The following is a 16,005-nucleotide window of genomic DNA, read 5'->3' on the forward strand; positions in this document are numbered from 1 at the left end:
AAATGGTTTATGGCTGAATACAAAAGAAAAACCAGATGGCTTGCTTCATGCGTTACTTAGCTGCCCTCTTCCAACCAAGTCAATATTTTATGAAAACCTCAAAGTATCCCTTCTAAAGTTTTATTTGATGATTTCAATATGTCCAATTTCTGTATTTAGATGGTTTAATATTAAAAATCTATGTCATTTTGTAGAAATTTAAAATAGTTTGGGTTCAAAGAGTCTCAAAACCAAGTTCACAGATCTGCTTGAAGACAAACTGCTGCTCATAAGATGTGAGCGGAATTTGGTGCAAAGGGACAGAAGTCTGGGCACTAAGACTGTTTGAAAGGTAAGGAGCCTGATTCACTGCTCCATTGTGTCCCCCAGGTGCCTGTATATCAGGATATGAGCGGCTGCAAAATTAGCACACTGACACTTTGTGTGCTGACGAGGCAATGTGCAAATACCAACCAGGCAGACTTTGGGTATCTCTGGGAGGGCAGAGCAAGGGAGGTTTGGCAGATGGTATTCAGGTCTGGTTGGAGTGCCTGTACATGGCATGTTGCTGCACAAAATGTATGTGATGCTTGGGTTTGGTTTTAGCCTGTAATTGCTTGCAGAGATCAGTGTCCGATACCTTTAGTTTCAACAACTGTGCTTTAAAATACAGATAGCTCGATGGACCAAGTTCTGGACCATGGAGCACGTGTGACCCAGTCTTATCTGAAGGCAAATAACGGTTGCACAACTGGGAAGGACTCAGAGCCCAGGTGTTGTGTTTTGTAGTAAAATCGCAGCTATTGTGAAATTACCTTTATTTATTGTATCGGATGGCTGCAGCAGACTTCCGTTCCCAAAAAGGCACGTTGAGAAGGTGCAGTTGTCTCAACTCTCAGAAGAGCTTTCCAAATTAATTTTTTAAATTTCAGTAATTAATTTACTTATTACATTAAATTTAATGTCAGCTGTTTAATGTAAATGTTTCACTTTCAAGGGGAACCTAAATCATTTGTGTGCTGGGTGTGATCCTTCTCCAGTAGAAGCGGAGCGGTTTACGGGGAGCGTGGCTCTCTCCCGCACTATCAGCGTGCAGCCCCGCTTCTTACCCATCCCGGTGTGGGTTTGTCTGTGAACACTTTTTGCTCTTTAGTTATTTGTTGTAATTATCAAGTTCATTTTTCTCTAATAGATGTGATTAAGTATATTTAGCACTGTGTAATGAGTTTTCTGCCTGGTTGCATTCTGGCTAATAAGGAATTCCTCAGAGTCTCTTCTGACAGCTGCTGTGGATCCCAGGTTTGGGCTGCCACAAGAGACCTCTTCCCTGAATTGCTAACATTAGAGAAATTAACTCGGTTAGACTAACCATAAAATCTGGGCTGAAATTTGATTACTAATGGATCTCGAGGTAGCTTTCAGCAGCACGGATGCCGTGGTGTTCCCTTGCACGGAAAGACCTATAAAAATCAAAAGAATTAAGAACTACAACCTAGTGGCTAGGTAAAGTTCTGATTAAAAACACTGAAAATAATACTAGCAATGATTGTAATCATTGTGTCATTGTTACAGTAGCCTTTTTTTTTTTCTAATTCTCATGATCCCCCTGCTGACTTTCCTGCCTGTGGATAACACTTCTGTTACCCGTACGACTTCCTCCTATTAGAGCCCAAATTCGTGAGGCTGCAGATGATGGGAGAAACGTGTAATTGGGGATGGGATGGGATGGGATGGGATGGGATGGGATGGGATGGGATGGGATGGGATGGGATGGGATGGGATGGGATGGGATGCGGTGCAGCAGTCTCTTAGCAACAGCAGCTGCAGCCTCTGCGCGTGCTCTCCGGAAGGGGGATACAGAGACAGGAGGATGAAATAAATCCAGTTGTGGCGCGGAGACTTTGTAAGGGAGCGATCAAGGTTGTAACTTATTTTCCTGCTAAGTGCCAGTGACTGTGGGAAAAATCTTCTGTAAACAGATGCTGAAATAAAAAAAAAAGGAAAAGAAATGCAAACTGCTCATTTGACTTTTTGAATTACAGGAGTGGAATGCAAGTACAACAGTAAATATATATTCTCACTAACTGCGAGCCTGCATTATATTACGAGGTATTTTCTACTGTGGCGCATAATCGTTGCAAAAAATGCATAATCACAGCCATGTGTCTTCTATTTATCACGACAATTGAGTACCAAATTCATGGAGAATAGGGATTGAAAATTAATGCCAAGTACCTCTTAAATTCCCTGATGGTATGTTAATTATATAAAAACTGCTCATAATAGGGTTAGTGGTAATGTAATAATTATAGATGTGTCTACAATTCTAAATTCTTTTGAGATCTGAACAACTCTGTGTTTAGGATCACACAGTATTAATTGCTAGGAACTATATTTCAACCCTGTTTTATTTTATCCAGAGAAATATTTCACAAAGGCTCGTGGGACTGCTGAAGTATCAAAGTGTTATTTTCAGAACCTTATATCCTGCACCCTGAAGCCTTTGGAAATGCTGTGTGCTTGAAGCCTCTCTGTAGAACAAGGTATCGCACTTTGCCACATTATTTAGTACAAAATCTCAGCCTTTAGAAAGCATAAAATGTAAAAGGGAGTAGGAAGGAAGTTGTTGATGCAGATATATCCAACTTTGTTAAGGGGCTCTTATCTCCAGTAACCAGCAACACGCTGGGTTTTCAGAGCGCTGGTTATTACTGCCAGGCAGTGCTGCTCTGCAATTAGCGTTGGAGCACCTAGATAAGGGGGATATATAGGAATTAAAAACTGATAACATTAATGCAAACAAAGAAATTTAAACCTTTTGACCTCCTTTGTACTTGTTTATTTCTGAACTGAATCTTAGCAGAAGAGCAAAAAGATTTTGCATTCCAGTATGATTTCTTTTGGGTGGGGAATTATGTTAATAAATTTAGAAAGAAGCACCTAATTATATAACAGTTTGTACTGCTTCTCTTCTACACTTACAGATTTTGTAAATGATACTGCACTCCTCATAAGCCTGGTCCTAAAAATCACCCAAAAGAAAGACAATGCACATCATAAAAGCAAAGAGGTTTTGATCCAAGTGGGAGTCTGCTGGTTCATTTTTAGAAGGTCAGATTGATAGACAAAATCTCACAGTCTAGATAGTGACTCTATCAAACTAATTCTTAAACACATACTAGTACAATGAATTATTCCTGTCTTGGAAGTATGGTTTATGACCTTTCTGCCCCAGGTATTATTGCTGATTATTATCTGAGAATGGGTAGCAGCATGCTTTTTGTCTCAGTGTTTTTTGTGTGTGTGTGTGTTTTTTTAAACTCAGGTGTTGGTGGGTTTTTGTTTTTTGTTGATGTTTTTTAAGCAAATCTGAAACATTTAATACAGCAGATTTCTGATAAAATAATTTTCTCTCATAGCATGGGAATAAAGAACTGCTCTTCACCTTGCTTTTCTTTTAGAGATTATTGTTTAAACTAATATCTCGGGTTGTACAGATAAATATTCCTGTGACCTTTTGTTTGCTGCTATTTTCACTCTGATTTGCAGAGAAATGTGAGCGTTTTAGAATATTTTATTTTGCAAAATCTTCACTTGCTAATTGCCAGCTTTTCAGAAACAAAATGGTAGAATTCCTCATATGAAGCTGCATAAAAGATGGACCTATTTTGTATATAGAATATTGCCTGTCCTTTAGATCTATGTGTTTTGCTTATGGAATAAACCAAAGTAGGAGAGATAAACTAATATTTTGTATAAGCTCAGCCAGACAATACACATGATAAAGATGTTTCATCTTCTTATGTATGCAGAAAATATGAAAAATTGTAGTTTACACATATTTTCTCAATTCAAGTGTAAAATTGGGCCCCCAGATTGCCCTGGGCCACGGTGGTTGTGTTAAAGAAGCACTATTTACCTAGCAGCTGAGTGAAAAATGATCAGAATATTAGACTCATCTAGGCCACATTAAGGAGCCATTGCATTTCCCGACAATTTTATGCTATCTCAATATGAAAACAGAGCAATTTCAGCTCATATCAGGTTATGATCGGCAATTACAGTTGCATAATTCACCTAGTCGTCTCTTTTCAGGGCCTTTATTTTCCCTCTTGGTGACATTCCTGAGAAAGTGCCTGATAAAAATGTCATATATCATCCTGGCTTTAAAACTCGTAAGGGGGTAATCTGCTATGCCTTGCTGAGCCTATATTCATCACTAGGTTTTTGACTTGGAGGGGTCATGACACTCATAATTTCCTTTTTGATATTGTCCTCACTAGATATGACAAGGGGCTGTAAAAGCCGGGTTGTATGCTGTGGTTAAGAGCCGTTCCAGTGGGGCTCATCACTAGCAATAACAGTGCATTACTGTGGATTGTGCAGTAGTTGGCCGTTTCAAAGATAATTAGATTTGATGTCAACATTTCTTTATCACCTGCATCCTTTTGTGCATCTGCGTGTCAAGTTGTTATTTCCGGATTTATTAGCACCCTCAGAGCTACTATCTATCTGTCAGCCTGGGCGCTGTTTGTGTTGACAGTTGTAAAGTTAATTACTAGTACTAATGAGCAGCGGGCTTTTGGTGGACATGGCATTTTGGGCATTTAAAGCTGTAATTAGATTTTTTTTTCCTTTGTGTACAGCCACAGGAAAAATGCATAATAGGAAAAAGAAACTCAAACCGAGCACCCTGACCTCAAACCTCTATCTCCAATTTGACACTGTTTACAGTATCTCTAATTCAAAAAACTCCAAAAGGCAGCTGGCTCTGCTTTTTCCGATTTTTTCTTCCCATCATTAACTCTCTGAATATTTGTTTTATCATGTCATCCAAACTAAGCTCATAAAAAAGAAATATTTTCAGATTATTTTAATGAAAAACAGGTCCAGATAGTGTATGTATCAGACTTTCCCCGTTCTATAAAAGTATTCGTATCTTAGTACACGCAGTGAATTTTAACAGTATTGGGTTAAAAAATAAATTTTCAAGGATAGCAAAATTAGTCCATCTCCTGGATCCCTCCCAATTTAATAATATATTAAGTACAGCGAATGCGGAGTCCCTTATCGTTTATTAAAGAGTTATAAATCCAGAGTAATTTCAGTGAAGTGGGATTAACACAGGTGAAACAAAAAGAATTTTGATACTTATTTGCCTCGCGTACATGCTAAATTGCCTATCCTGTAAATTGCATTACCGGCTCTGTTATGTGATGTTCCAAGTAACATATAACTCATAGGATTTAGAATAATGGCACTTATATGTGACATATACTTTATGTAAGTATATTGTTTATTCTACTGCTGCAACTAAGAACCACTCCCTTGCTGCTGTTTCTATTTACTTTCTATTTATCATTATCTGCCATTTTGTTAAACAACTACCCTTCCCAGCCATAAATCATCTATAAAAATACTCCATCTCAGAGAAAATTTCACCCTGGCACTGAAATGATGAGATAACCATTTTCATCTCTTGTTGAAGCATTGAGATTTATTGGGCTTTGATGGGCTACAGACCAGACATCACTCTCTGCTGAGCAGACTCCCACTTGCATTTATTCTTATTGCATTTAGCAATTCAAAATGGAGCTCCCCGGGTCCCCGCAGAGCCCCTGCCCGCCGAGGTGGGGCGTGGAGCTGTGGTGTTATTGCTTTATATTAGATAAGGAGAGGACACACACAGAAGCGCGTGGTGATTCGGATGATTTTTTATTTCCGTTTAGCAGTGATGACAGAATGTCATAGTGAAATGACTTCAAAAGTCATTTTTCCCTCTGCCCTGGTTCTGCAGCCTTGTCCCTCGAGGGCACTTCCATTGTACAGTTATATTAATTCTGCTAACTTTCAGACTTCATTGCTGACAATAGGCCTTTTGGCTTTCTCAGACTATTACATTAAATTTCCCATCAAACCATGTCAGCCTCTGAGGTCAGAGATTCCAGGAGAAGCTTTAGATATTTTGCCTTTTGACTCCGTGGGCAGGTAGTGCTAAATTGCTTTTAGGTTTGTTTTCCCGGCGTCAGAACCGCCACCAAGCCGCCCCGGGAGCTCGGAGCAGGAGCAGGGCTGGAGGGGACACCCGGACACCCAGCGCCACGTCTGGGGGAGCACTTGTACTCACGGCCACGCCGGGGAGCAGCCGCCCTCAGTCTTGCTGCAGCTCAGCCAGCTGAGCTTCGCCCTGCCTTTCACACGCACACCCTCGTCATTCGCTAAAGGCTTGTCCTACACACAAAAGGCTTTTTATTTTTATCTTGGTGTATATTTAATGGGGACTAGCTTTGCTACCGGCACCCAGCAGTTCATTCAGCATCTTTATGCAAGAAAGGAGTAATAGCCTTTAGCTTACAGGTAGGGAAACCGAGGCACGCAGCGGCGAGCTGTTCCAGCAGGGTGAGGGAGCACAGGAGCAGCTGCCGTGCCCAGGAACAGCTTCCTGGAAGCTCTTGGAACAACTGGAGTGTGGTGGACTTAAAGAAAGCAAAACTTATTTACATGAAACATGGTTCAGGTGAGAACCAGCAAAATCCTAGATTGTACCGAGTGATGAGCACCAAGTAGTGTTCAGGTTACTGAGCAAGCCTTGAGGCTGAAGCATGCTTTTTGAATACATTCATCAAGAATCTCAGCTTTCTCCAAATATTGCATAAATTGTTTTAACTTGATGCTTTTTTTTTTCCCCTCTTTGGAATGTTTTTGTATTATGGGAAAAAGAATATTTAAACCCGGCTTTGTCTGATAAGATTTTTAATTCATCATGGGTTTACAGCCAGCACCGGACCCGAGGAACTGTTATGTAAAAAAGGTGTTAGTGCATGCAGAATACAATTAGGTAAAAAGTGCAACATACAATAGGAAGATAAAAATAGGCTTTGTATGTCAGAAACATAGCAAAAAAACTATCAGCTCTGGTACCATAGAGAATTCTACAAAATCAGGATGCACGGCTGTCTCGCTACTTTGAATTTGTAGTCATGTTTTCTGTGTTTAGAAAACAGGAATTCTGCAGTGTTTTCTTCCCCAAAAAATAGTATTTAAAAATAAGGCAGAGGAACAGATGTTCCACACAGAAAGATTTCCCCCTGCAAACAAACTCTGCTGATTTTTCGTGGCACTGCCGGAGGAGCAGAACTAGCAGGGCCGCAGTTAGCAGCGAGCATTACGCACCCCTGCTGGAATGCGCGGGTGTTCGGGGTGATGGGCGGGTGGCAGGGCTGGAGAAAGATGAGCTTGGAAAGGCAGTGTCGATGTGTTACTACCTGCTTGCAGCCATAAGGATAGGGAATCATTTGTGACACTCTGGGGACAATTTTGTCACCCTGACAGTAATGCTGTTATGCACCAACTTGACACACAGGAAGAATCCATAAAGACAGATAAGTAACTGTGAAAGTGGCTGGGGATCAGCCGGAGTGCCACCACTCACCTGCAGTGACAAATAGATAGTCATGAAGGATTGAAAATCCTGCCCAACACAGAGATATGTCAGTCCAGAGCCAGCATCCTGCATGGTTACACAAGGGCTGCAATAAAAATACCCGTAAGACGCACACACAGACGAGCCCCCAGGCATACGGACAGGGAGGTTAACTTCAAAGTGTGTTTGTAGCAGTCTGCTTTGGAGGCTTTTTTTTTTTTTTTTTTTGGATACTTGACGTCTTTCACAATTGGGCAAGATTCTGATATTAATTACATTTGGTTGGGCTGATTCCTGCAGTTTTAATTTAAATCAGTACAGGTTAACATTGACACGCGATGCAAACGAGAATTTGGCCAATGTGATTTTAGTGGGAGCCGATGAGTCTGTTTCTAGGTGTCTTTTTTTTTTTTTTTTTAGTAATTGTTTTATACCAATAGAGGTCCCCATCTGCAAATCAAATGAAACTTGTGACTGTTAACAAATACGTTCTGCTTTTTAAAAGTGTTGTACTTCAGTTGTTGATCTTAGCCATGGGTCATAAAAATCAGTACCCAACCCCTTCTCCTTTAATATGTTGGAGAGTGTCTTAATTTCTGCTGCAAATGAATTTCTCTTTGGAAAAAAAATATTGACTTGAAGTTTTAAAAATATTCTTTAGAAAACAAATGATACGTCCAGTGCTATTTGTTGTTTGTTTCTTTAAGAGAAAGAGATGTAATCTAACCTTCAAGGCCGCTTCTGAATTCAGTCACTTTTCGTGACCTTGTTTTCATTATATTCCTGTTGGATAAATTAAAGTTTATTTCTCAGGGAAGAAATGAGTTATAAACAAAGACAGAAGTTGTGTTTTAGTTTTGTTTTGTTTAGTTTATAAACTCTACTTTCTCCCTTTCCCCCTCAGCCTAGCCACTGGCTTTCACTTCTAAGAAATGATCCATTTGAGACAGTCTCTGAAGTCATTTTGATCCTCAGCACATGTGCTCAGGATTATTTTTTCCAATCTTTAATATTTTTTCTTCCAAAATGGACATTCATTGTTGAGCCCAGAGTTCCCGTGCACACTGCCGGTATCTGGATAACTTCTGCAGTGCACAGAACTGGTGCCGGTTCCCTCTGCTCGGGTACCTGTACCCAGCTCGGACAGCCCCAAGCGCCAACCCCGGCTTCCTTGCTGAGCACTTGTGTACATCAGAGGCAAGCCTGAGTTGCTTTAAGTATTTATTCCGTACTCCAGTAGTTTCGTTTTCATTCTTTGCTTCTTTGGCATAGTCTTGGGCACAGACTTTCTGGATGGTTTATGCAAGGTGGGACATGGTGTATTTGGCCAATAAAAATTGTCTCCAAAAAATGATCATGCATATATAACCCAAGTTTATAAATACCAGCCTATTGCACAAATGTTCAGGAGATGAGCCCCCCTACCCTCCCAATCATTACTAACAAACCTTTTTAGATTCTAAAGGACCATTTTTCATGTTTTTTCAGCTTTTATTTTGGTGCGGGTAGGGTTTGGACTTCCTTTACAATCTTGAACATTAAAGGCCTTTTAAAGCAGAGGTTAAGAGTTATATGTTATTCCAAGTCCAAGAACTTCTTATTTGAGAAAGATGCAGCAAACACTCTGAAACTTACATTAATTAACTTGAATTATAAGAATTAGCAAAGCAGTGTCTAACCTTTTCCCATTTTATCATATTTTTGCAGTTACAATTATTTGAGCTAATCACAATATAGGTCACTTTCTTTTTTTCACTAGAAGATGCAATCTTAAAAGCTAAAAAATTCCACGGAAAATATCTCAGTTTTAATAAAGCAAAATCTGTTTAATTTTGTATGAGTTTGATCTGAACTATGATAGTTCAGGTTTCTGATTATTCAAAAACATTTCATTCTGCGTGATTTGAAATTGTCTCCTATTTTCTTTTGCTTGTTCAGCTTTTTGGCAATGGCACTATTATCTTTGATGCATTTTGGACTTTGTATGATAAAGCCATGTAATGGCCTGTAGGAGTTAAATTACTGAATAAATTATAGGAGATGTAGTCTCCTACGAGGAATGTTGACCACAGACCTGCCACGATTCCCACCAAGCTGTATGTCACCATAAGGAATTCAGTTCAGTGTTTCAGACTGAAAACCAAGGGTTTCTGCCCACTTCTGAGTGAGCATTGCAATTTGGAATTATTTGGGCATTATTTGATTAAAAAAAAATGCAATATATAAAAAAGCAATGGAAATTTCAGGATTTCCTCTGGCATAGAAATTCACGTTTTCATTCAGCTCTATGCAATATGCCATTGGCAAAGCAATTCCCTTCTATACTCAATTGCCCTTGTTGGTTGAACTGAATGCTAATGGAGGAGCTTTTATCTCATTCAGAACATATTAGTCAGAACCCAGAGAGCAAGAGGATACTGCCAAAAGGTGTCTTGCATTGACAGCAAAACTTCTAGCTCTAGAGCTCCTCTTTTCCATTTCCATTCTAATCATGGCTTTGAGTTGGGGAGGGAAAATGCAGTTATTTCTTGTCACCTCTTAGGAATATGAAGAAAATAACATGTTTGTTTCCCTTTATCCTTCTCTGTTCATCATGCCTTTCACTCAGAAGGCACACGATGACTGCAATTCTTGTGCTTTAAATGGTGCTAAAGCAATAGTTGTTCTTTACTGCTTCGTGGATTTGCAAAGAGACTTGGAAGAGATACTCTATAGTTTTATTCTCTCTTCATAAATTCATGAAAAAAAATTGAATGTGATCATTTATTTATTTTACATATTGGCTGCAGAAAGATGTTAGAAGCATTTTATAATATACTTTAGAAAACTGATAATAGGATATTTGTGTTTCTAATGCTCACATTTATTTAGATACTGTTCATGTTGTCTAGGTGTTCTGAATGTTTTCCATTTATGTGTCCATATTTTTCCATTGAAAACAAAAATGAAGCTATGTTGTTCTGCCCCAGCTTGATGTGTAATATATGCCTATATAAAATATGTGCACGATATGCAGTCAATATATTGGTAATAATGACTTATGTTTCTAACTGTATGTCATCTTAAAGCACAATGGTGTAATAGAAAATTTTTGAAGACTTTAGGCATTTTGTTCTTCATTTGATCTTAGTCAACACAGCACTAAGTTTTGCTAGTAAATACATTTGTCATCAAGTCTTATATTTTCAGCCTGAGTGTTTGACAATGAAAAGCTGAAGTCGTAGTCTGACCAAATTTGCTTCTGCAATCTGAGGTGCAGCACTATTTAATGCCTACAAAATTAAATGGGAAAACTGAGGACAGTTCAGGAAATTAACTTATTTTTTAATTGACTTGATCCCAATAAGTGAATACTTACTGTGTTGCACTGACTTGCCATGTCACTATGTGAATTTGTGTCATTTTTTGTCACTTTCGAGGTTACTACAAAATCTAAATGGAAAAAAAATGCAGATTCCCCCTCCAAAAATGCAATGTATTAGTAATTTTGTGGCAGGAGACTTACAAGGCTATAGACGGTTTTCTGGAGCACTAGATATCTGTCTTTATGCTTTATACATAAGGAAATAATAACTTCAGCTGTTATACGTAGTCATCTGACATGAAGCTGGGTATTTAATTTTTTTGCTGGGGATACTGATCCAGAGTTCTTCCAAAGAATCATCCCTGGGAATCAGGAAAACCAGACTTAGGTTTACTTCCAAACTTGTGATCATTTGATAGTTCAAGCTGCTGCAGCAACCATCTTATCAAACATTTTATGATAGACACTTCAAACCATAATCTCTTAGGTAGGTCCCTAATCATGTGAGTACTGAAAGTACTAGTGGGATCACAAGTGGCAAATGTAGTAAATTTTTTGTACTGATTTGATATTTCATTTATTGTAGGGCTTTGTGATAAGTAGTTATCTGTGGAAAGTTTCTACTAAGAAAGTTCTCAGAGAGCCAGCACTGGTCATTGTGCTATATCTGGGTATGAGACATTAGTAAGCCAAGCATTTCTGTATTGTATGCTAGCAAGTTGAAATATTTACAGTAATTGGACATTTATTCCATAAATCTGTGTGCACAAACGTGCATATAATGCAGAGGATGTCTAAGGATCCATTTAGCAGAGTATCCCTCTCCTGCAGTGACCATGAGCAGATGTGTAGGGAAGATCAAGACAGGACAATTATTTGTGATATTATATTGTTTGATATTTAGTCCCACATTTAAAGTCCCACAAATAATTAAATAATTAAATAAAGTTAAATAGTTAAATTCTTCCATTTCCTTTAAATCTTCAGACTCATGCACCATGAAGTGATTTCTTTCCTAGACTGTTACCCCAGTTGAGGCCACTGCTCTGTTGGAATCATGTAGGGGTAGGTACAGCGTGTGGGGTGGTAAAACCCAACCCTCGTTGTGAGATGGAGAACTGGAAATTCCTTGAGAAGCATTGGGCAACAGTGAGTAATGGAGATAAGGGAATGGACAACTGGGGAATCGTGGACGAGGGGAGACAGCATGTGGGTAGCACTCGGCTTTAACCAGGTCCTGATCAGTGGCAGGTGTACTAACATAGGCAGAGTTACTTGCATTTAGAGGTGTTACCAAGCCATTCCCACATCAGCCCCAATCAGTTTTACCTCATTAATCCTATGTAGTGGAACCCAGGTGCAGCTTCCAGTGCCTTGTACCTTCAGCTTTCTTGCTCATCTGTGTGCTCCTGCACATCTCAAGCTCTGCAGCATTCTCCAACAACTCACTTTACAAATTCCTTGCTCTTTGTTTTCGTTTCTTTTTACTACTGTCTTCCACAGCCTTTATAGTTCCTCTCAGTAGAGAAGGCCACCCAGCTGAAAACCCTGGCTAAATCTGGAACAAAGTGATCTTTTATTAAATCAATTCCTGGAAAGAAATGGACTCTTCCTACTCCAGTCACAGAGGCTGGAGTGCTCACTTTAGAAAGGCTCTGACGGGTCCCCTTGTTTATGGTACCAAAAAAAAAAAAAAACAACAGGAATGTCTGCTGTGGTCCATCTGTGCTCCTTGCAGCGAAGCCCCAGCAAGGACTGGTCTGCCCTGGTTAAGAGCTTGCTTGCATCTGTTATGTCCTTGGTATTCTTTCTCTTTGCCCTGTGCGGGGCAAAATCCCTCTGTTCTTAGGAGTGCTGATATTGAATGTCCGTGTAACGACTAAACCAGGACTATGTAATTGTGTCCAAGGGAAGGGAAGGGAAGGAAACCTGGCTTTGTGGGTGTTTGGTTAGAGACAACCACAGTGTTTCCAACCAGTGGCTGAAAATTTGGGAAGAGAGCTTTCCACTGAATGTGTGGTGCAGACGCAAGGAATTGTTTCACAGGAATTAGTAACAAGACCTGCAGTAACAAGACACCAGACAGCTTCTTCTGCAGCCCAGCTCGGGGCTACGGACAAAAGGAGCAAAGACAGTGTCGCTCCTGGGGCTTGCAGAGGTCAAACCCTCAGGTACAAACCAAGCAGACTGTAAATAATACACATAGGTTACAGGCATTATTTTTTTCCTATAATTAGCTATGCAAACCCAGTATTCTGTCTCAGGGCAGATCTGTGACCATATAGTGCATTCCTGTCATGTGGAAAATTTCTGTGTTCTACTCCCTCCTCCCAAAAAGGAGCTACTCAGTAGAGTTTCCGAACTTCCAAACTGTTTCTTGCTAATTTATTTCAAGCAAAGTGCATTTTATAGGCTTATCTACTAATTCTTTTGATGAAAACACAAGCGAAACTCAACCAACTTGAACAGGTTGAATGCCACATCTGTGCAGAAGATAGCAGCACACTTATTTATGGCTCGAAGAAACAGAGTCTAAATTAAGGCAGCTATTGCTATAGAGTGGATAAGCGGCCATTATGAATTATCCTTAATTATAGCGATTTCCTAAACTAATAAACCTGCTAAATCTTTATTGCAAAGGTTAGTTTACACAGTGCATATAAAATCCGCATGTGCTACGCATCAACCACCAGCTGTCTGACAGTGTGTTGCTATTGCAGTGAGTGTTCACATAAATTTTATGTTGGTTATATTAACAGTCAGTCCATATCACTACCCACAGATGCCAGTAGACATAAAAATTGCTCTCCAGTGAGCCTAAATATCCCTAGAAGCTAGTTGTGTCTAATGTTCCATGTAGTATTTGTACGTGAAAGCAGCAGATTGAAAAGTTATTTACAGATGAATATTTCAATCCAGTTAGTTCATACTGGCCTACTTAGCCTTCTTTGCTGGTTTATTTGTATGCTAAATAATTCACTAAAGGTTCTTGTTTACTTTCAAAAGTATTTTCTATGAAATGCAAACAATAGAACCAACTTTAGGTGCTCAAAAGGCTAAACAGCCCTATTTTCAAATGCAGGTCAGGGCCGCAGACAGCATCTTGCAGATGGGCTGTCACTCACAGTTTTACCCATTTAGTTGCTGCTTTTTTTAAAGAGTTGCTGAGATTTGATGTTTTCATATGATTTTTTGGCAAGAATGGATTATTTCTTCTTAATTTATCCTTTTTCATGGACAAATGGGAAGTCCTTCGGAGTCTCCCCATTAACCAGACAGTGCTGGCAGCACCCAGCATGTTGTGTGCTATTCAATGGATTCGTGACAGTGCATGGGACTAGCAGGTGCAGTAGATACGTGCTTTCTACTGCTGTAGGACATAAATACTTCATTTTTTGTATGAATTTCTGTTGTACATTTGCTTGCCATTCATTGTATACATTGGTTTCTTTTAATCAGATCACTGGACAAACCTGGCCAATGTCTGTTCTCTCGCAGATACCCAGGGACCAGAAACTTAGGAGTGCTGTGAATGCAGTGCTATCTAGACCCCAGAGTTCATCCATGTGCTAACTTTATTTTATACTATTGATTTTATCATTTTTGCTGTTTGTAATAGGAGTTGCTTTATTGATATTTACTCAACCCCTCTTTGTGCAGGCGCTGTAGAGTACTTTGTTGCAAGTATTGACATACATCTGCTGGTTGCATCACCACCATCAGCTTATTTCACCCAAATGGTATTCAGATGCTGTAATTGTTTCTTGGTATTGATTTTAGATTGCCTTTATAACGGTCTTCCAAAGACCATAGCACACGTGGTGAGTCTGGCTAGTTTCAATTCAACTGTTTCAACAACAATATGAATCACACCTATTAAAATTGCAACAGCTTAATATTTTAAGTCTAGTTTTGCTTCACAAAGATCTCTCAAGTACGACTGAGACCAGTCAGCTCTTTGGAGATCATGGAGGAGTATCTTAACGCTTCCTAAAGATTAGTTGGTGATTTTTGCAGGCATTCTGAGCTATTCATGAATATTCTATCACAATACTAGGGGTGTTATACTGGCAACGGTGACCTATTTTTGAATAAGATGTATAGTTGCTTGGGTTTAGGTTCACAGAAACATTTAAGAACCTGATATTTTGATGCCTGCATGCCTTGCTGTTTGTGAAATGAGGCCTTTGGGGCAGATCTCAAACAATTGCTAGAAATGGGTGAATAGTGCAAAATACCTTCTGCAGCCATTTCTGTAAAGAATGACTGATTTCACTTTGTTTACGCTCGAGTCCCTTTCAGTCTTTTCACAGATTTGCGAATAAGTTAACTGGCCAGAGTGCCATGGAAGCACATCCCTTCCGCTGTATCCCCCCAAGAATGAAAACTTAGATTGTGAAATTAAAATATTTGCACAAGGAAATACCCAGCCGTGAAGCAGAAGCCTATTATATCACCTAGTAAAATTAACCAATAGAACATGTATAACACATGTTAGCATCTACTGACTGTTATCAATTAGATTTTTATTTATTTTTTTACTCAACAGCAGTAGACCATAATCTTTATCCTCATTTTCCATAATAATAGGAAACCTGAAATAACCTTAGGAAAAAATAAAAATAAAATAGTTGGCGTAAAGTATAGGAAAAATTCTTCACTTGTGCCACTAAAATGTGAGCTGCTGAATTATTACCTACTGGACTGCTTCTGCATTTTGTGCAGCAAATGCTCTGTTACCATAATAGTTATAGAATTAGATATCTATGGAAAACATCTCCTGGATGAAGTGTAGTTCTTAAAATTAATGTGCATGCTTATTTTTGAAAGCTGCCTTGCATTTTGCATAAAAAAGGATGGTAAATAAAATACAACTAAATATAGAATCCCTATGGAGGTTAATGGGACTTTGCTCCAAAAGCACATAGGCAATTTTGAAAATTCCACTTTGCATTAGGAAGATAAATAAATAAATAAAAAGAATATTTCATAAACATGCAAGAGTGTATGTTTATGTTGAGGAGCAACTTTGTTCCACAGGGAATTAGTTTTCCCAAAAGGAGCCAAACTGAACATTGTTAGTATTTAAATACAAAACCCAGCGATATTTGCCAAAATATCAGCAATCAGATTCAGTCCTCATGTGACTGCATCAGACAGAAGACTTGGTCCCCCAGTGCTAGCTGAGGGGTAAAGACAAATCAGCAGTACTTCTGCAACAGACAAGTGAAGGAAAAAGGAAGCCTGTATGAAATATTACTGTACTTGTTGTGAGACGGCATTCTTCTTCAGAAACTGT

At 39.1% G+C, this 16,005-nt stretch overlaps 1 protein-coding gene across 14 annotated transcripts in view; it reads left to right on the plus strand.

Annotated features, from left to right (window-relative positions):
- Positions 1-16,005, plus strand: part of FTO (FTO alpha-ketoglutarate dependent dioxygenase) — a 247,120-nt gene that overhangs the window by 192,292 nt on the left and 38,823 nt on the right. Inside the window, exon 10 of one of the 14 annotated variants that reach the window (XM_083852098.1) lies at positions 2,400-7,835. The exons of the other annotated variants lie outside the window; for them this stretch is intronic. Within the exon in view, the coding sequence (XP_083708224.1) occupies positions 2,400-2,433 (34 nt within the window). The 3' untranslated portion in view covers positions 2,434-7,835. Of the gene's footprint in view, positions 1-2,399; positions 7,836-16,005 lie in introns of those variants that run through there. 14 annotated transcript variants of the gene reach the window in all.

Source organism: Anser anser, assembly GCF_964211835.1.
Source record: "Anser anser genome assembly, chromosome: 11".
Taxonomy (NCBI): domain Eukaryota; kingdom Metazoa; phylum Chordata; class Aves; order Anseriformes; family Anatidae; genus Anser; species Anser anser.